This window comes from Lithobates pipiens, unplaced genomic scaffold (genome assembly GCF_037356315.1).
Source record: "Lithobates pipiens isolate NorthernLeopardFrog02 unplaced genomic scaffold, aLitPip1_a1.2 Scaffold_16, whole genome shotgun sequence".
Lineage (NCBI taxonomy): Eukaryota > Metazoa > Chordata > Amphibia > Anura > Ranidae > Lithobates > Lithobates pipiens.
In genome coordinates this window covers 450,930,054-450,950,798 of record NW_027507748.1, presented here as the reverse complement: position 1 = coordinate 450,950,798, position 20,745 = coordinate 450,930,054, and the positions used below count along the sequence as shown (strand labels likewise).

General features: G+C 41.8%; 1 protein-coding gene across 8 annotated transcripts in view; it reads left to right on the top strand.

Moving 5' to 3' along the window:
* HERC2 (HECT and RLD domain containing E3 ubiquitin protein ligase 2) overlaps positions 1–20,745 on the top strand; it is a 232,709-nt gene that overhangs the window by 29,253 nt on the left and 182,711 nt on the right. For 5 of the 8 annotated variants that reach the window (XM_077482783.1, XM_077482787.1, XM_077482786.1 and 2 more), the window contains exons 5-8: positions 4,529–4,748; positions 10,311–10,447; positions 13,680–13,833; positions 19,511–19,621. In XM_077482783.1, coding sequence (XP_077338909.1) covers positions 4,529–4,748; positions 10,311–10,447; positions 13,680–13,833; positions 19,511–19,621 — 622 coding nt within the window. The remainder of the gene's footprint in view (positions 1–4,528; positions 4,749–10,310; positions 10,448–13,679; positions 13,834–19,510; positions 19,622–20,745) is intronic. The other 3 variants (XM_077482785.1, XM_077482784.1, XM_077482781.1) reach the window with 2 other exon arrangements.

Here is a 20,745-nt window from a genome sequence, read left to right as displayed (position 1 = left end):
ACATGGAAATCAATTTTTATACATGCAAAAGTCAGAAATACTGCTACACACATCATATGTTCACTAGATTTATACATTTCTCCCTGAGAGGTTTTGCTATTTAAATATATCTTTTAAAATTAAAACTATTTTAGGCCACATTCGCACTTGTGTGACTTGTCGTGCGACTTTGGACCCTAAAGTCACATGGCAAGTCACACTCCATGTTTCCCAATGGGGTACAGTTCATATCTGTGCAACCTAAAGTTGTTCCTGCTACTTTTGTCAAACTTTAATGCATCATATACATGCAACGTGTGTGTGTGTGTGACTTGTGAAAAGAATGGCAGCATTAAAAAAAAATAATAATAAAATAAAAAAAAAAACTGCGTGAGGTCCCCTCCATTTATACCAGGCCCTTTGGGTCTAGTATGGATTTTTAGGGGAACCCCACACCAAAATGTAAAAAAAAAAGTGTGGAATCCACACCAGACCCTTTATACGAGCATGCAGCCTGGTGGGTCAGGGAAGGGGGAAGCAATGAGCGAGAGTGGTACTATAGTGGTTGGGGGGGGGGGGGGGGGATAATCTGGATCTGGGGACATCCTTATTAAAGAGGACTTCCATATTCTGATCAGATGTCAGTGGGTAAATCCGCTGATGAGTCATCAGTCGTTAAGGACATGGTGGCTGTCTTCCTGGCCCACCTCTTAACAACTAGCTATTCTTCACACATTTTGATTTGTTCTGAAAATTTGGAATCCATTAGAAAATAAACCAAGTTAAACAAAACAAATGTTTCTGTTCTGCACATGTCTAGCGACTTTGTAGAGCACAAACAAAATGATCAGCTTGGTAAAAGTCGTAACAAAGTCTCACGGCAAAGTCACAATGGAAATCGCACATTTGTTTTAAGTCACACATGTGTGAATGGACACTAAATCTGTTTGCTTTCACAACAAATCTATATGTATAAGAAAACATTGAATACACGACCAGGGTTTCCCACAGTGCTTTGGGTTAGATTAAAGCCAAACTCCAGGTTCACTTTCCTTTTTAAATAATTTGTTTTCTCCAAGAACTCTATTCTTTTTACTAAGTGATTTATCTCCTGCCAGCGCTGTATAAATTGTAGCCAACATCAGTCACATTTAATATACAGCATTGTATTCCGGCAGTGGTATGGGGAGCTCCTGTCTGCTGCCAGAACAAAATCGAGTGGGGGCTATGGAGTGCTTCTCAACTATTCACAGAAAGCCTTGCATTTTTATCAGTAAATACAAGGCTTCCTGCGATTGGCTGAGGTGCAGACAGAAAGATGATGTCGCAATCTCCACCCCAGCCAATTGGAGATGGCCTTTTTTTACTGAGCCAGGAAGCAAAGAAAAACCTCCTCATACTCTATCCAAAATACAAAAAAAGGACTTTGGTTCTTTAATGACTACTATGTTAAAAGTATTTTTCTGCTATAGTTCAGCTCTAGTATCTAAAATCATGCAAACCATTTATACAGCAACAGAGAAATAAATATAATTGTTTGGCCCACTCTGTTGAACATGTATTTTTAATATTCTGGTATAGGTCAGCATAAGCTCAACAGGAATTCACACCTCCTTTAGCTGAAGGGTGTTTAAAAAGATGATATTCATGAAGAATAGAAACCATGCAACTAATCTGTAATCTCCAAGAACTGGTTTAGTAATCATTTAGCGGGACATGATCAAGATCTAAGAAATGCAATATCCATCTTTTGAAGTAGACATGTATGTCTTATCAGTCATTACAACTTCTTTTTTTTTTATTCTTTTTTTTTTTTTTTTAAACTGTATTTTACATAATACACTAGCTCTTTGTCCACTGCTCCTCCTTCTTCCTTTTTTTATTTTCTTTTTTCTTTTTTTTTTCTTTTGGCGAATTGCTTTTCTGGAGGTGTATGAATTTTGTAGTTTATATAGTAAGAAACTTTACAATGAAAGATTTGTCTTTTAGGCTTTATTTCTGATGACTTTCTTTTATATTAAGAAAAACAAAATCCAGTATCCTTTTTAAAAGAAGTGGATATTAATGTGGTCATAACCATACAAGAGTATTCTAATGATTGCTTAATAACATGACAACTATACTATTTATTATAGGCACTTGTATAGTGTCATCAATTTACACAGCACTTTCCTTATACATTCACATTAGTCCCTGCCCCTGCTTACAATCTAAGGTCCCTAACTCGCATTAATTCATATTTTGTTTTCTGTAATTGATTTATACAGTGTTATCTGGAGTTCAGCCTCAGTTTGTTAGTACATTTTACATCTGCTAGTACTTGCAATGCTGATGTCAAAGGTGCCCCTTTTTCTCATTTATTCAGAGTGGTATTTGTATACATAATACAGGAGATGTGTTACTGGCCTGATTACCAGGTGAAAACACAGGGAAAAGAGTAACAAAAAAAACAAAAAAACGTTTCTCAGGTACCACATCTAATGGTTGGCAAGCTGCAATATATTACACTTTTTTTTTTTTTTTTGAGCCCTGGTTCACATTGATGTCAAATTGGGGGTAATTGCTGGCAATGGCACAGATTCCCAAAAGTCGTTTCTGTACTACTTTTGGCAAAAACCCGCACAGATGTGTCTGAAATCACCCACAAAGTCGGGAATGAAATCGGCTGCATTTGCATAATTTAATTCCCTCAGTCAGTGTGAACCGGGCTAATACCGCTTTTAAAGATGTGTCCAGCTTGATTATGAAAGCCCAGTTTATATGGAATAACCCCTGACCCACTGTCTCATTTATTGGCCTTTTTTAATTGAGTTATATCCCATAAATTATTTTTTTATTGTTCTTGGGGGGCTGGGGGAGAAACTGAATGCCAATACTGGGTATAACACCAGCTGCTGGCATAGTTTTGACATTTCTATGAAATACCGATGGAATGTCTAGCAGACATAAGGGAACAGTCATAAGATGTTTATGTAATGGTGTTCAAGGCTAAGGATTTTTGGCTAAAAATCTACAGCCTTGTTTGACTTTAGATTAATATTTAACTTCCACTTTTGTGCTTCTATCTATAACTAGGAGTAAACAATATGGGAGGATATTTTTTTGTAAAACTTGTGTATATAGAAAACCCTATATACAGTATTTAGATTTCTTTTGTATGTTTTTATTTTTGATCCCCTTTCCTTTTTATTTTGTTGCCTTTTTGAGAAATGTTCTGCTTGAGATGCTTTCACATAAACAAAAGTTTTCATACTTTAGGTGTAATGCTGTTGTGCAACATGCCCACTGGCTGCTTGGCCAGGCAATGTCAAATTCTGGCATTTTTGAGTGCCCGGAAGGCACAGGTGCAGCACCTGGTTTTCGCTGATGGCCGCCTTTCAAAATCCACAACAGGCTGAAATGCACTGCTGCTGTATCTGGGTAGACGCTGTGCCCAGGCTAGACGCCTTTTAAGGATGTATGCCCTGAATGTAGGCATAAAATGTCCTGAATGCATGTAACCCTAACTTGTGAGTATTGCTCAGCAGCGTCCAGTCACTGTGTATTTCCTTTTGACAAATTGCTGGTAGCGGGACTAGACGTGGCGCCTTTGCATGTACACGGCCCGACAGGATTACACTTTAGCACAGGATTACACTTTAGTGTGTGTGGTTTGTTTTTATAAATTATTATTTTTATTTTTTTTCCCCCAAATCATACTTTACCTAAGTGGATGCTGCATCTGTTCCCCCCGCTGCCTTTACACTGAGAACTAAGTGATCGAACATCGCCGATTGGTCGGGTCTCACAGCTCCCTGAGCAGAGAGCTGCTGCCTGTCAATCATCAGCTCTCCATGCTGCAGGGGTTGGGAGTGGGCGTCTCAGGCTATCGGCGGCTCTCTGAGAGGGGTATCAGTCTAGGCACCTGGCGAATCTGGACTTTATTGTCGTGACAAGGTGCCTGGACTGATTCCAGTGAAGTGCACTGTTTAGGAGATATTTACTTGCAGAGACACCGGTATATGCGCTCTGAAAGAATGGCATACTTGTGCAAGTTCCTTCAGGCTGGGTTCACACCATGCGCGGCTTGCAACAGGGAGTCTGGTTTGTCCCCATTCATCCTTTAAGGTCCGAATTTTTGGCTGAATTCAGACCTGAAACGAAGCCAAAGACGCACAGGACCCTTTCTGCAGTGTGCTCCGTGGCCGCCCCAGTGATGTGTGAACAGACTCGATTGACAGCCGGTCACACTCTTCTGTCGTGCGAATTGGCTCTGGAGAAACCTGCAGTTTGTGATAGTGTGAACCCAGCCTATGAGTCCTGTGCCATGACCAGAAGCTCCCGCACGCATGTGCGGGAGTGATGTCATTGCGGCTCATCCACCAACCTGAAAGGAACTCTGGATGACGTTTGAAGCCCTGTGAGCAGTTACAGCGTATGCAATGCATACTAGCACATTATAACTTTGCCTTTCTGGTTTAAAAAAAAAAAAAGATGGTGATTTACTGCCGCTTTAAGAAGGTGCAGTGTGCATGAGGACTTCAATCTGTCTTTTTCTTTTCTGTCCTAGATGTGAGTGAACTGAAGGAATGCCTCCATGCTTTAGTAAAGGAACAGCAAGCGCTTGCAGCACAGACTGCAACCACCACACTCTCTGCCATGAGACTAAAGCAGAGGCTGGTCATACTGGAACGCTACTTTATTGCACTAAACAGAACTGTGTTTCAGGAAAATGTCAAAGTGAAGTGGAAATGTAGCACTATCCCTCCCCCTGCTGCTGAAAAGAAAAGGTACTCTGTCTTTAAGTATATGCATTAAGCTGTGTGTTGTGTTGTGTTGTGTGTTTTTTTTTTTTTTTTTTTTAATTACCACAAAAATGCATTGTTTGAAATGTATTGTGCGTTTTTTTTTTTTTTTTCTTTTTTTTTTTTATGAGAAACATTATATAATCTTTTGTTAACCTAAACACATGCTGAATCCTTTAGGGCACAGGTAGGCAACCTGGGCCCCTCCAGCTGTTGTCGAACTACATTTCCCATGAGGCATTTCTAGGCTGGCAGTTACAATTACACCCAGAGGCATGATGGGACTTGTAGTTCTGCAACAGCTGGAGGGACCCTGGTTGCCTACCCCTGCTTTAGGGCACACAGGTGGTTTTTGCTTCTACAGTTTAAAAACGTGGCTTCTTTGGCGCAGAAGGGCGGCACAGCCCCATTGTACTTCCTGCCAGCAGCCTGTCCAATTCAGTGACAGACTGAAATATGCTGCAGTTGGACCCTGTTCTGAGCAGTACTCGCCCTTCGAGTTCAGGGATGCCAAATTCCTGTGTTCCAGACATAAGTCCCTGAACTTGTGCAACTCTAAACGAGAGTACCGCTAGGAGCTGCATCCTGCTGTTGCGCATTTTAATTATTTCTGTCATTGCTTTAAAAAGGCTGCTGTCAGCATGCAGTACACTGTACCTGTGCCTCCCTACCCATATGCATATGCGCTTAGCCTATACAGCCAAATATTCACAGAAATGCTAATGCCACAGGCTTAATTAAGTAGTCTAACAGTAGCTACATCTGCCCAATTTAATATGATGCACAATTGCAGTAACGATTACTATATATATATATATAATTTTTTTTTTTTTTTTTTTTGAGAGTGTGTGTATGATCTATTATATCATACAACCTAATTGGGCCAGGAAACGTTATCCAGAGTTTCAAGCTGTATATTTATGTGACGTAGCCATTCTGAGCTTGTAAAATGCTCTTAACATTACAGAGCTACAAGTAAGTGGTAAGGGGATTTTATGTGTCCCGAAAACGCAATCTGAATGTGCTTGCTGTAGACTAGAGAATGCTGTTGCCCCTGATCTCTAGTGGCTACATTTCTCAGTAATTCCAATCCTGGCTGAGGATGATGCAAGATCTCGTGGCAGTACGCATAGAGCTGTTTTGTTTGTTCACCGAAAATAGAACAAGTTGCAACTGTAGTAATAGGAATGGTGTCACTGTCATTTACATACTATAAAACCTGTACAGTATTTGCTCATGTACCTCCATGAAATCAATTTGGCTGCAATATATGCTAATATATAGGCTGTGTATGATGAAATAGATAGAAATTATTGAGGTAATGGGAAGACTAATGGTATTGGGAGATATGCAGTAACCAATCAAATCTCTTGTTTCACTGGTACTGCACGTTGCATGTTAAGACTGCTCTTTATAATTGGTCATTGATTAGCTTTTCTAAATAAAGATATGGGAAGAAATGTTTTGCTATAAACATCCATTTTATAGATATTTTTTGGTATAAAGACATATATTTTACACAAGATTTACATCTTCTGTTCTTGGTGGTTTTCGGAGTACCGCCAAAAGTTTGTAGTAGGATTGATGGTATTGCATGTGCAATATGTTGTAGCCTGAAATGAAGACACACACTGTTATTTTTGTTTTATCCAGCTGTATTTATTCAGTGCAACTTATAAAATCCAGGTGAAAGATATAATGGCAACATGTCAGAAAAAGAAATTCAAAAACACAATTGCTGAGTCAGAAAAAAGGATTTCTCCGCCCCCCCCCCCCCCCCCCCCCCCTGTCACGGGGATAAAGTTGTGGACAAGCACAAGTCAGGAGATGGATACAAAAAAACATTTCTAAGGCTTTATCAATGCCTAGAAGCACAGTAAAGTCTTTTATTAAGAAGTTGAAGGTATTTGGTATATTGCAGACCCTCCCTGGATCAGGATGTTGCTCCAAACTGGATAAAAGAGTCAGGAGGAAACTGGTCAGAGGCCTACAGCAACCCTGAAGCAATTGCAGGAATTTATGGCAAAGAGTGGTCATTGTGTGCATGTGACAACAATATCACAAATTCTCCACAAATGCGGCTTGTATTGGAGGGTTGCAAGAAAAAGCCACTAAAAGGCCACATGCAGTCATGACTGAGCTTTGCAAAAAATGTACCTTGAAGATTCTGAGGCTGCATGAAAAATAGGATTTTTTTTTTAATAACAGCTTACCTGTAAAATCCTTTTCTTCGAGTACATTACGGGACACGGCCACAGTATTTACTGAATGGGTTATATAGGCACCTCTAGGTGATGGACACTGGCACATCCTAGACAAGAAGTTTTAGCTCCCTATATAACCCCTCCCCTTACTGGGAGTACCTCAGTTTTGTAGCAAAGCAATATACATGTATTACAAGAGGGGAGAGACCTCTGTGTCCCGTGACGTACTTGAAGAAAAGTATTTTACAGGTAAGCCGTTATAAAAATCCTATTTTTCTTACATCTCGGACACAGATCCCCGTTATTTACTGAATGGGATGTCCCAGAGCAATGCTATCTGAGGAGAGGGAGACATAAACAAAAGGTAGGGTGCAATCATACCTGAGGACCTTGTACCGCGGCCTGCAGCACACTGCGCCAAAAGGCGATATCCTCATGCCTTCTAACATCCACCTGATAGAATCTGGCGAATGTATTGACTGAAGACCAAGTTGAGGCCTTGCAGGTTTGAGACATGGAGGCTTGGTTATGCACTGCCCATGAAGCACTAACAGCCCTGGTGGAGTGCGCATTGATTTGAAAAGGTGAAACTTTCCTCTTCAAACCATAAGCTTGAATAATTACTTGCCGAATCCACTTGGCAATAGTAGATTTTGATGCTGCCTGTCCTTTTTTAGGACTTTCAGGCAATACAAACAAAACATCCGTTTTGCGGATCTAAGCAGTCGTCTCCAAATAGTTTTTGACTGCTCTCACTACATATAAACAAAATGGTGACTTTTCTTCCGTAGAACAGGGTTCTGGAAAAAATTAAGGCAGAACAATATCCTGGTTTAGATGAAAACTGGAAAACCACCTTCGGTAGAAAGCTAGGATGAGGATGCAATACTATTCTTTCCTTGTGAATAATTTAAATGAATGAATGAACAGGAAAAGCATGCACAGCTTGAGGAGGCTCCAGTGAACCCAAAGAAGTGGGCTTTTCAACCGACTCAGTTACGGGTAACTTAAATGTGGAGTGGACCTTTTCAGTAAGAGAATGCACCAGCAATTTCTTAGCCCGTGAAGCTGAAGAGGGTACTTCCCCACTTGATTCTTCAGAAGAGGAGTCGTCCGTCTCATCCCGGTCCTCTGAAGGGGATTCGTCTCCTCTTTCCCAGTGTTCCCCTGTTTGAGGGTCCTGGGTGGTAGATCGAGACCTAATGCGTTTTCTTCCACTTTGTGAAGATGCGATTTAAGGCCACTCATCTTTCTTCGAATCCACTTATGGCTGAGGAAAAAACCTCATGAGTAATATATATGGGGCTGAAATGCCAGAAGCAGTTGCGTCCCTGACCCCGACGGCTCACACTGGCCAGCCTCCCTAGGTCTTTCAGGGGGAGATGGAGTTGTGGGGGGGGGGGTCCTCAGAGCCTGAGGGAGATCCCTTTGAGCCCCTATTCTTCGGGGTATTTGTACCTCCCCTTCTGCTCATAGTGCTAAGCACAAATGCAGAGGTACTACCATCATGCACCCACTGCTGAGCAAAATAGTTCAGCAACTGCCACTGCTATCAAGGCTCAGTCTGATGCTAAGTAAATGTGCCTGAGAATGCCTATGTCACCCACACTCACTTGCCATCCATCTGCTCTGTGTCACTCCTGTAGCTGTGTGCACCTGCAAAAATGGCACCTTTTTTTTATAGCTAAGCCCCCCCCCCCCCCCCCTCTGCCCCAATCTTCTTTTTTTTTAAATCCTTAGGAATCTCCCTTACCTTATCCGGCTGCAGGATTCTGTGGTAAACCAAGCCGACCCAATCTTCACCACTCATGGTGGGCTCCGTTAAAAAAACCTTTAGGGACTAGGGCCCCCTTTTTTATCGGGGGATCCACAACCCTGGGCCTGTAAAAAGCAACCCGCCAGGAATATGGCTGGAAAAAAAACAAATACTGGATTCTGGGGTCCAGCTCTCTAAAAAGAGGTGTTTCAGGTAAAACCTAATTTCTTCGGACACAAGGCCCAGGTACCATTCAATTCGGCCTGGAAAAGACACTTTGAATGGATCCGGTTGCATGGCTTGCCCCAACCATGAATATTCCAGCCAAGTTTAGCACAGCACTTCTTTACTTGTGACCAACACCTAAGACACTGGTGAAAAAAAAAACTGAGGTACTCCCAGTAAGGGGAGGGGTTATATAAGGAGCTAAACTTCCTGTCTAGGGTGTGCCAGTGTCAATCACTTAGAGGTGCCTATATGACCCATTCAGTAAATACTGTGGCTCTGTGTCCCCTGATGTACAAAAAAGAAAAGGTGTTCTAGTCAGATGAGAATAAAATGTAATCATTTAGCCTCAACACCAAGCAATATGTCTGGTGGAAATCCAATACAGCTCACCATCCAAATAACACCATTCCTACAGTAAAGCATGGAGGTGGTAATGTCCTGTTTTGGGGGTGTTCCTCTACAGCAGGGACTGGAGCACTTGTCAGGATAGAGGGCAAAATGGCATCAAATTCTTGAGGAAAATCTGCTGCCCTCCTGGGTCATTTTCACGTCGGAAGGTAAACCTTCTTCCCACTGACCACTTTCTGGCAAAGTACACAGCAAAAATGACCGTGCAGTGGTTGAAAAAGGAAAAGGTGAATGGCCTAGTCAAAGCCCAGACTTAAAGCGGAAGTCCGCCGGGACTCCGCGTTTTTTTTTTTTTTTTTTTTTTTTTTTTTTTTAAAGCCACAAATACTGCAGCTGCTGACTTTTAAGATAGTGACACTTACCTGTCCAGCGCGCCCGCGATGTCGGCACCCGAAGCCGATCTGTAGATCGTTTTTGAATTTATTGTGTGTGTGTGTGTGTGTGTGTGTGTGTGTGTGTGTGTGTGTGTTATATCATTAACTTGCATAGTATAAGTTGCACTGAGTAAATATGTCTGGATAAAACAAAAAAAAAATATTTTATTTTTTATTGTATTTTTTTCCATTTCAGGCTGCAAATAAGCGAAATGTAATTTTATTTTAAAGGGGGGGGGTTATTATTTTCTATACTCCACTGTACATGAACCAAATATATTGGCTAATTATTTTGAACACGATTGGACTGGAAACTCCTCTTGCTGCTAATTTGTACTTTTTACGATTGAAAAGCCTGACCTCCTTCCCATCTGTAGTCTGCTTTGTCTCATAGAATGTGCTTACACTAAATTTATTCATTCTTTACCCCTAATTTTCTGTTGTCCAGAAGTTTTTATTTGTGTATAATTTTTTTGTTATTTTTTTTTACGTTCTATAGTATGGTGATATTTTGCTTTTAGTTGTGTTTTCATGGTAGTCTGGCTTTTTCTGAAATCAGTGGCTTCATCCCTTGCAGTGAGGACAATTCTGAGAATAACTTTCATGTACACAGCTCCCGTCCAGTTGGTCAAGGGGTGGAAGGACTTGCCAGGGTGGGCTCCCGAGCAGCGCTCTCTTTTGCTTTTGCATTCCTTCGCAGAGCCTGGAGATCTGGTAAGGAAATCGATTTAATGAAAACTATTTTCACATCGAATACCGAATGCATTGTGTTAGAGGAAATATAGGATGCCTTTTTTAAATTCCTTTTTGCCTACCCATAATAAAAAATGTATTCAATTATGTTTTTTTTTCTCTTTACGTGAGTAAATAAAAACCTTTCTACACATAAATCTTTAAATCTAGTGCCTTTTTATAGACATGTTACTACTGTGCTGGAAAAAAAAACTCTTACCACTGTGCTTACATTTTATTTTTATTTTATTTTTTTTTAAATGTTTTTGAAGCTGGGTTCACACTACTGCAAATTTGGATGCTGGTTTCCCCTCCTCCAATTTGCATGTCGGGAGATTGTGACCAACTTTCTCTGGAGCCAGTTCACACATCTCCGGTGTGAATTGCACAGGAGTCCTGTGCATCTTCTGGTCTGAATTCAGGCTGAATTCGGACCTGAAGCGGTGAACAGGGACGCACCGGACCCCTGCTGTGAGGCACTCCTTGCGTCAGTATGAACCCAGCCTAAATGAAGCTTTCAGACTAAAGAGACTCCATTAATCTGTATGGAGTGACACTGTGTTACCAGCAGTGTGTAGAGTGCAGCTAAATTCACATTAAATAAAACCTGTCATAAAACACACCGCACTTTGATCCAACGATTTTGTGCCAAGTTTCCACTATTTTCCAGAAGCAGTGACTTTGATACTATAGTATCATAAGCGCCGCATCAACAATCTTGCTGTATTAAAAGTTATCTTATTTTAGCAACTGGGCGAGACAAAGTATAGACTGAAGCAATGTACATTATGCTTACAGATAGAGAGGGGCTTGCGCGTGTTCGGGTTCCTAGTCCCAATCCCGCCAGACACTGCACACCACTAATCGACTTCGGGGGCCGATTTGAGAGACACCTGTGTGTGTTCATGCACAGACGTCCATGTTGCCGGCAATAGGCTAAGATTTGGCATGTGACTTAACATGTCAAATTGGCCCGGTGTGAACAAGGACTAGGGGTTTAACTCCGATGTTGCCACCAGAACGGAAAGTAAGAGAAATCATCTCAGGGAGCCCATAGAGTGCAATAGTGATCTGACCAAGGTTCTAACCTATACCCCATATGCCCATCCTTTTTTTTTTTTTTTTTTTTATATAAGCAACCATTATAAATATCTGAATCTAGACTTGTTCAGCTGCTTGCAATGCCTTTTACAGCTGGGTCCTGCCTGCACGTGTGCTGACAGGGAACATGCCGACAGGAGGAAAGAGCAGAGAATAGGACCTAATCAAGTTGCTGTGTGTGTTTGTTTTTTTTTTTTTTTTTTTTTTGCCAGTAATGGTCTGAGGGCAGAGAGGTGTCCTATCTGGGTTTCTTGCAAAAAGTGAGCCGCTGCCCCCATCTATAACTGGCCTTACAGCAAGGAGCATTGGAGGGCAACAAAATGAGGAAAAATCCTAGCTCTGCTTACCCCCCCAGCTGGCGACCAACCAACTAAATCTGTCTAACAGTATGCATTAAAAACGGGTTTAGTCTGGGCACATTTGCAAATGCATGCGCAAGCTAAAGGCCCTGGTATGGCACTCTTTATCCTGTAGTTCTTATCACTGAGCACTTATCAATGAGCATATCTCATTAGTCAGAGATGGGGACTACAGGTAACAGGGTGCCTTGCCGGGGCCTGTAGATTATGCATGCATTTGTAAATGTGTGTGGACTAAACCCCTGTTTTTGATACTATTGGACAGATTTATTTGGTCGGTCGCAAACTGGTTGGCAAGTAGAGCTTGGATTTTTCCTTGGTGTTTTTTTTGTCAATATGGGTTTCTTACCTGCAGCACACAAGAGTTGGGTCACAATGCTTACTGTGTTTGGTGGTAGAGCTTGGTCTGTGTCTGTGTGTGTGTGTGTTTTAGAACAGTTTTATTTAGTTATCATTATAACATGTTTTACAATGAGCACAGTGGTGTTTTTTATTTCCATTGCTTTGGAGTAACATGCCCTGTGACATAATGTTTGATTTATCTACCCGTGTTTTTATTTACGACTTTTATTTATTTTTATTTGTCCCCCCCCCCCCCCCAATTTTACCTTTTTGCATGCATGTGGTCATCTTTGCCTGTTATATGGTTAGAACCCAAGAATCTCTCATGGCCCTTTCTGCCAACTGTTGATACTGTCCAGATTTTACGACTGCTAAAGGGGTGGGTTTCATTATTGCTATAGAGGTGAGGCCGCGTACACACGCGCGGACTGTTGGCCCAACTTTGTCCGTCCAACAGTTTGAGCGTACAGTCCGCTCAAACTTAGCATGGACGGACATGGCCACACACGACGGACGAACAGTTTGCTGAAACCGTGCACGATGACGTGAACGGCACGTACGACGGGACGAAAAATACGACGTCCTATACACTGCAATGCAACCTTCCGACGTGGAAATCCTTTCTGAGCATGCGCGAGACTTAGTTGGCCGAACAAGCCTACACACGAGCGAACAGTCCGCTGAAACAAGGTTTCAGCGGACAGTTTTTCGGAATTTCCGTAAGACCTTGTTCGGCCAACTGTCCGCTGAAGCCCCACACACGAGCGGACTGTCCGCCCAAACACTGTTCAGCGGACAAGGTTGGGCGAACAGTCCGCGCGTGTGTACGCGGCCTGAGACTGAAAGATCAGCTAGCCCAAAGACAGATTTATTTTTTGTGTATGTGCTAGGATAAACAACAAATGTGTGTTTGTGTTTTTTATTATTATAAATCTCTATATATATATATATATATATATATATATATATATATATATATATATATATATATATATATATATATATATATATATATATATATATATATATAAAAAATTATATAATCTATTCACATTTTGGGAATCCAATAATGATTGAACTTCAAATAACAGATCTGCACACATTCTGTGGCTTTTTTTTAATGAAGGATTTCCACTTTCCATCGTTGTGTGGGTTTTTTTTTTATTTTTATTTTTTTTTAATGTCCTTCATGTAAAAAGCAGTAGGATTAGTGGAAACGCCATTAGGTGGGCATTACCAATCAAAACTCTAAGGTGAGCAAAATTGGAGCCAGGAACTATGGCAAGGCAATCCTGCTCTTGGAGTCCCCAAAAAACACCTTTCATGAAATGGCACATTGGGTGGTGCTTTAAAGAATTTGTGTAAAAGCTATTTGCAGATTTTCTTTTAGTGATGTGATTGTTTGTGTGCAGGTGAGGATGCCGACCTCTGCAGTGAACTGCTACAAGAGTCTTTGGATGCACTGCGAGCGCTGCCTGAAGCAACACTATTTGATGAGAGCACAGTGTCTTCTGTTTGGCTCGAAGTAGTCGAGAGGGCAACCAAATTTTTAAGGTCTGTTACAGGGTGAGTTTGCTGTGACTTTTATCCATAGATCTTGATCCAGCAGGATTGCTGTATTTTCTACTAAGCTATTTCTATAATCCTGATAATTGCCTGCTATATAAATGCATGTAGCACAAAAGCATGGACTAAAATCGCAAAACATTTACTCAAAGTTTTTTGTCCAAAAAAACAAAAAAACAAAACAAAAAAACAACAAAAACCACATACACTAAAATAAAAACTGTTACATGCACTGTGTAGATATTTTGATATGGAGTTGTTGGGTCTTCCTCAGTTCAGGTTAGGCAATGGTGATTTCTATATGTTCTTTAAAATCGATGGGTTTACTTCCACTTTAAACAGTAAAAAAAAAAAAAAAAAAAAAGGCATGCCAGGAATGCTAACTGCACATTAGCTGTGCTCTCAGCCAAACTATCAAACTATCCAATGGCTGGTGTCATAACGAATCACATGTGCAGCACCATAGCAGTTGAAGATTAAACAGAGGCAAAGATGGCAGCTTCCTTGGCTGAAACCAATAGGGGAGTTTACTTCCACTTTAAAGCTGCATTTCAGATAACAAATTGAAATTCAGACGAGAGAAGTTTTATGTGCCAGAAGAATTTATTTCTGTCTATTCAGTTCTGTGATTTAAAGCGGAGGTCCGCCTGAAAAAATAAAAAATAAAAATGAAGTCAGCGGCTACAAATACTGCAGCTGCTGACTTTTTTAATATAAGGACACGTGCCTGTCCAGGGCGCCTGCAATGTCCTCACCTGAAGCCTAATACACATGGGCCGAATGCTGGGTGACGTTGGCCATGTAATAAAAACTGTCCGACTTTCAGCCCGAGTGTATGGCAGCTGGTCCAACAGAAGCCGAGCGTTCTGTCAGGCGTGCATGCTGGAAAACCAGCAGCTGGCCAGCTCCCAATCGGCGCTCTTGTCCAATGGCAGAGAATGATGACTAGAGTTTTCTGGCAGGCAGGCTGTCCTGTCCCCCTGTCAGAACACAGTATCCCAGTGGGGAAGATCGCTGTACTAACATCGGACTGAAAAGAAAACAAAAAAAAAACTGTGTGTGTGTGTGTATGTACCAGGCTTTACACGGCACTGCTGTGCAATTCAGACCGGTCAGGCAGGGGAGACCTGGTCTTTCTCTGCTGCAGTTTGTTTCACTTACAGATCTAGTCTCTGCAAATAAATATATGCATCTTATGAATCTGCAAATAAATGTAAGGATGTGTTTTAATGATTACAAAGCTGCGTTTTAATGTCTTTTATGTCTGTCTGGAGCTCGGCTTTAAGACTACAGAAAACCTCTAGACCTATTTTTGAGAAAGGGGGCTGAGATTGATTTTTCAAATAAGACTGTAAACTATGGTGTCCACTGGTTGTAAGCAGATGCTTTCTTTTATCATGTGAGCGTATTTTACCCAAAAAATAAAATAAAAATGACAGCAGTCCTTGGATTTATAAGGGTTGTATGTTCATTAGATGTCTTCCTCATCCATCTTAGGCTACTTTCACACTGAAAGCGCATGGCGTTGGCGATAAAGCGGCACTAGTTTTAGCGGCGCTTTACTGTCATTTTAGCAAACACTTTTGAACCCTTTCCTTGGCTGCTAGCAGGGGTTAAAAGCACCTGTTTTGACAAAGCGCTTTGTAGGTGCTTCGGCAGTGCTGCCCCATTCATTTCATTGGGCAGCGGCGGTTTGGGTCAATATATACCGCACTCCCAAACCGTCCCAAAGATGCTGCTTGCAGGACTTTTTCTAACTTCCGGCAAGCGCACTGCCCCAGTGTGAAAGCTCTCGGGTTTTTGCACTGGGGGAGGCATGGGAGACATTTTTTCAGGCGCTTTACAGGCGTTCTTTCTATAGCTAAAATTCCTGAAAAATGCCTCAGTGTAAAAGTAGCCTTTCACTACTTGGCCAGTGACATTGCGCAAGAAAATCTGGCATTGGATTCCTATCGGGCTCATGCTTGCTTCAGGTCATTGTTTCATAAAATAATGAAACAAGGATGATGGCACAGGAGTCGGTGGCATTTCAGAAAGTCAGCAGTTGCATCTCCATATTCCTATTCTAAGGGCTCGTTCACACGGGTGTTTCTGAAAAACGAAGCAATGCTGTTTCATACTCCTTTGGAATTATGCGTTTATGATGGGTTTTCATTGTGTTCTATAAAGCGTTGAAAATGTTTTAAAGAATACTTTATAAATGCCCATGTTCTAGTGTGAAGTTCTTAAAGGGGAATGTTTAGGTTGTGGTGTGATAGACGTTTTTGTGAATTATCTGCAAGATCGATTTCATATACTTTGACACTAGGCTTGGTCCAACTCTGCTTTGCAGACACAAAAATCTTTGTCTGCTTCTTCCTGGCACTGTCAGTATTGCTGCCTGGCTTGATGCTTTTGCCTGCATGTAGAAGCAAATGGGGTTACCACACGGCTGCTCTGAACAAAACGGGAAGTGGCTGGAACTGCTTTGTCCTAATTCTCTCTTTCCAAGTGCATTCAAGGATACAGGAACCTCCACTGCCTCTCATCCAATGCCCAGTTAAAAATGCTACACTAACACACCATAAATGCTCTAGGTGCTGTTAAGGTGCAGTTTCAGAGCATTACCATTGAAATCGATGGAGGCGTCAACCTGATTTAAAGTGACCTGCTGCTTCATTTTTAACATGACAGCACACAACGCTACCACTCCTGTGTGAACAGAACTGTGTGGTGCCGATTGTAACATTCATGGCAGTGAAAAAATGCTCAATAAATGCCACATAAAAAACAGGATATTGGCACACGTGTGAATGAACCCTAAGAAATTCTGTTGAAAATGGTATGGAGAATGCCTAAAATCTATAAGAAGTATTGGCGTTTGTCTTCCCTTACTTATTTGGTGGTGCCCAGAACACCAAAGTACAAAGTACCAAAAATAGGGGGCGGGATGGGGCTGTATGTGAAAGGTTTGATCTGTCTGACCCAAATATAGAAAACCTAGAAAAAACACCTGGTACCTAAGGTACGGTGTGAGACCCCTTAGGGTCGTTAATAGACAGAACAAACCAAGTAAAAAGTTATAAATTGCATTACAGAGGGATTTATTTACTAAAGCCAAATCCACTTTGCACTACAAGTGCACTTAGAAGTGCAGTCACTGTAAATTTGAGGGGGACATGCAAGGAAAAAAAAAATGCATTTTTGCTTGATTGGATGATAAAATCAGCAGCGCTTCCCCTCATTTCAGAGCTTCCCCTCATTTCAGAGCTTCCCCTCATTTCAGAGCTTCCCCTCATTTCAGAGCTTCCCCTCATTTCAGAGCTTCCCCCTCATTTCAGAGCTTCCCCCTCATTTCAGAGCTTCGCCCTCCTTTCAGAGCTTGCCCTCCTTTCAGAGCTTGCCCTCCTTTTCAGAGCTTGCCCTCCTTTTCAGAGCTTGCCCTCCTTTCAGAGCTTGCCCTCCTTTCAGAGCTTGCCCTCCTTTCAGAGCTTGCCCTCCTTTCAGAGCTTGCCCTCCTTTCAGAGCTTGCCCTCCTTTCAGAGCTTGCCCTCCTTTCAGAGCTTGCCCTCATTTCAGAGCTTGCCCTCATTTCTAAAGTAAGTGCACTTGTAGTGCAAAGTGGATTTGTCTTTAGTAAATAACCCCCAAAATGTCAATAATATACATGTGAGAACAATACATATACAGCATAAAAGCCATATCTAATACCCAAATTTATACAATTGTATAGATTAATCACCATGGTGCAGAAAGGACTGGCGGTGATCGACAGTGTATATATCATCTTACATGTTAGACTGATGTTATTCAGATGGGTATAGAGTTTCTTAAAAATAAAAGTGTGCAAATAAATGTAACATTAATACAAAGTAATCCTATCCATAAATATTTGGCTAAACTGCAAACCATGCAGGGCAAAATGTTGCAATATCAATTAATTAACCAACCTGCAAAGTGAAATGTGCTCCCACTTAACTGGCCGCTCCTACAGCGTCTCAAAGATGCCTGGGGGACGGTATTGGAGCACCTGTAAAGACGTCTGCATCCAATTGCGATTTTACTGGTGTAGTGAATGGGATGGACTGTGCAAAGCCATCGCACGGTCCTCCTTCCTGGAGTGTCGTGACGCAGCCCCGCCCCTTATACGAGGGGTGTGACTGCGTCATGACGCCGCTGACTCGCTGTTGGCAACGTCAGCACTCAAGATGGAATGCAAACATATGGAGGCCCAGGAAGACCCCCTCTGCCAGAGAATGGGAGTCCCGAGCCGCTCCTTGCCATGGAATAGGAGGAGCGGACCAGGACCCCTGCGCACTGGGAGCATAGAAGTCCCCTCGGGGTTCACGCCCAGATAAACGTAAGGAAAACCTGCTAACAGAACAACGAATAAGAATTACAAAAATAGGGGACACACTTTTTGATATTGATGGTATAAAGGCCAATACAGGTGAACACTAGCTGTAAAGGCTTACAGGATGAATGGAATGCAGAATAATACAGCGATGATGTATTATATGTATTGTTCTGTGTATTATATGTGTTGTTCTGTGTATTATATGTATTGTTCTCACATGTATATTATTCACATTTTGTGATAAAATTTATACCTTTTTTACTCTTGGTTTGTTCTGTCTATTATGACCCTAAGGGGTCCCTCACCATACCTTTTGGTACCAGGTGTTTTTTCTAAGGACACTAAGTAATGGAATGTTTTTAGAGCCAGTTCTGAACTTAAACATGGTTTCTGTAGATGAACTGTAAGTCTGGGAAGAGAGTGCAAGTATCGGGAAGCCCTTTAATTGACTCCGATTAATTTTCCTCTGACACACCAGGCCATAGATGATACAATTTTCTTTCCTTCTACCAGAGGTGGAAGGAAAGAAAATCTCTCAATTCCCCCCCAGCAACACAGTCAATGTTGATGGGGTAATGCCTCCCACTGTGCTTTTGTATTCTACCAGCGAGGGGGGTGGCAGGATGGGGCAGCGTAGGGAGCATTCCCAGCCAGCAGAATACTATGGTTGTGGCTTAAGCTGCTGGCAGTAATCGTATGTAGAAAAATCTGACAGTCTTATTGTACTAGAGTTGATCAGTGGATCGACTTTGGTACAATCAACCTGCACATAAATGGGCTGAACCGGCCAAATTTCGATCCATGTATGGCTTGGGATATCAGCCACATAGTGAGTGTATGATTTTCAGCCAGATGGCCTACACTAAGGCCCCTTTTTACACTGGAACGGTTTTCAGGCGCTACAGCGCTAAAAATAGCGCCTGTGTAGCGCCTGAAAAAACGGGCCCCTTTCACTCCAGTTTGAAAGCCAGAGGGTTTTACCCTTTTTCGGCCACCCCGCTAGCGGCCGCAGACCGCCGCTAAAACGACGGTAAAGCGCCACTAAAAATACCGCTTTACTGCTGACTGCTGCACCACCCCGGTGTGAAAGGGGCCTTAGACTTGGATTGTGAGAGAGAGCATTAAAAGTTCATTGTAACCGTATAAAACAAGCAAATATCACACAGTGATGATATTACCTACATCAAGGTGAAGGTGTTTTCTTATGCAAATTAAGGCTCCATTCCTTTTACAGGGGCCGTTTCCAGTTTTTATTGTTAACCTGGCCTTGATAATATGAACCTGTGCATTATAAAAGTGGTCTTTCGTCAATATATCTTTGAATTGCTATTTTTATTTCAGTGATGTACATGGTGCTCAGAGTCCCAGAGGTGCCGGAAACATTCCACTACAAGACCAGCACTTGGCACTTGCCATTTTACTAGAGCTTGCTGTGCAGAGAGGCACCTTAAGGTCAGTATCAGATTGCATTTTTTGCATTTGTGTGTTTATAACTGTAGTACAACATATTTTGACTTCTACATACTCCACCTTAACCTCCCTAGCGATGATCCCGAGTCTGGCTCGGGCTGGGATTTCAGTACCACGAGCGGTAACCCCGAGCCTGACTCTGGATCGCATCGCTGGATACAGGGAGAGGTTCCTTACCTTGTCCCCTGGATCCAGCGATGTCCTCCACGCTGTGTGAGCGAGCTGTCCTCTGCTCGATTCACGCAGTGCTCGAGTGCCGCCAAGCTCCCTTCTCTGCGACGTTACGATGCACGGGAGCGGAGATTGGTGCCAAATTCAAAAAATTAAAGACACGCAATACACATACAGAACTGTCATCTTGCAGATTACAGTACTGTATAAAAAAAAATTACACACCCCCTTTGTCTCTAGTGGTCTGTCCAGTGTCCTGCATGTAGTTTTATATTCTAAATACATTTTCTGCCTGGAATTTGCAGATTGCCCATAGCAACCAAAAACTGTCCCTTTTTTTTTTATGTCAAAGGTGATTTTAGACCAGTGATGGCGAACCTTGGCACCCCAGATGTTTTGGAACTACATTTCCCATGATCACACTGCAGAGTGCATGAGCATCATGGGAAATGTAGTTCCAAAACATCTGGGGTGCCAAGGTTCGCCATCACTGTTTTAGACCAACTAGGAAACGGCGATCATAAATTAGAATCACTTGCAGAATTGAGGGATAGCGATTTGTGGGGAAATTCGTCATCAAACACTGAAAGTAATGACAGCGACCATTCTGCAAATTAGCAAATTTCAGTGTTTTTGGATTTGATTACATTATTGAATAATTTTTATTTATTAGCATTATTTATTATATTATAAATTTTATCATACCCGGGATGTCTGCTAGACTCTGGTTTGAACATATTTAAGAGAGTTATTCCTAAGAATTACAGGACTACAATATAAAACACTAAATTTCCATGCAAAATAATTGTACCGCTTTCAGCACCTAAAACCAGAACTAATCATACCGCCAGGGAGGTTAACTCTCACGTACACAGCCCAACGCCTACAAGTAATGCTTAAGAAATAAAGCAAGCCTAAAGTTTTATATACTTGCC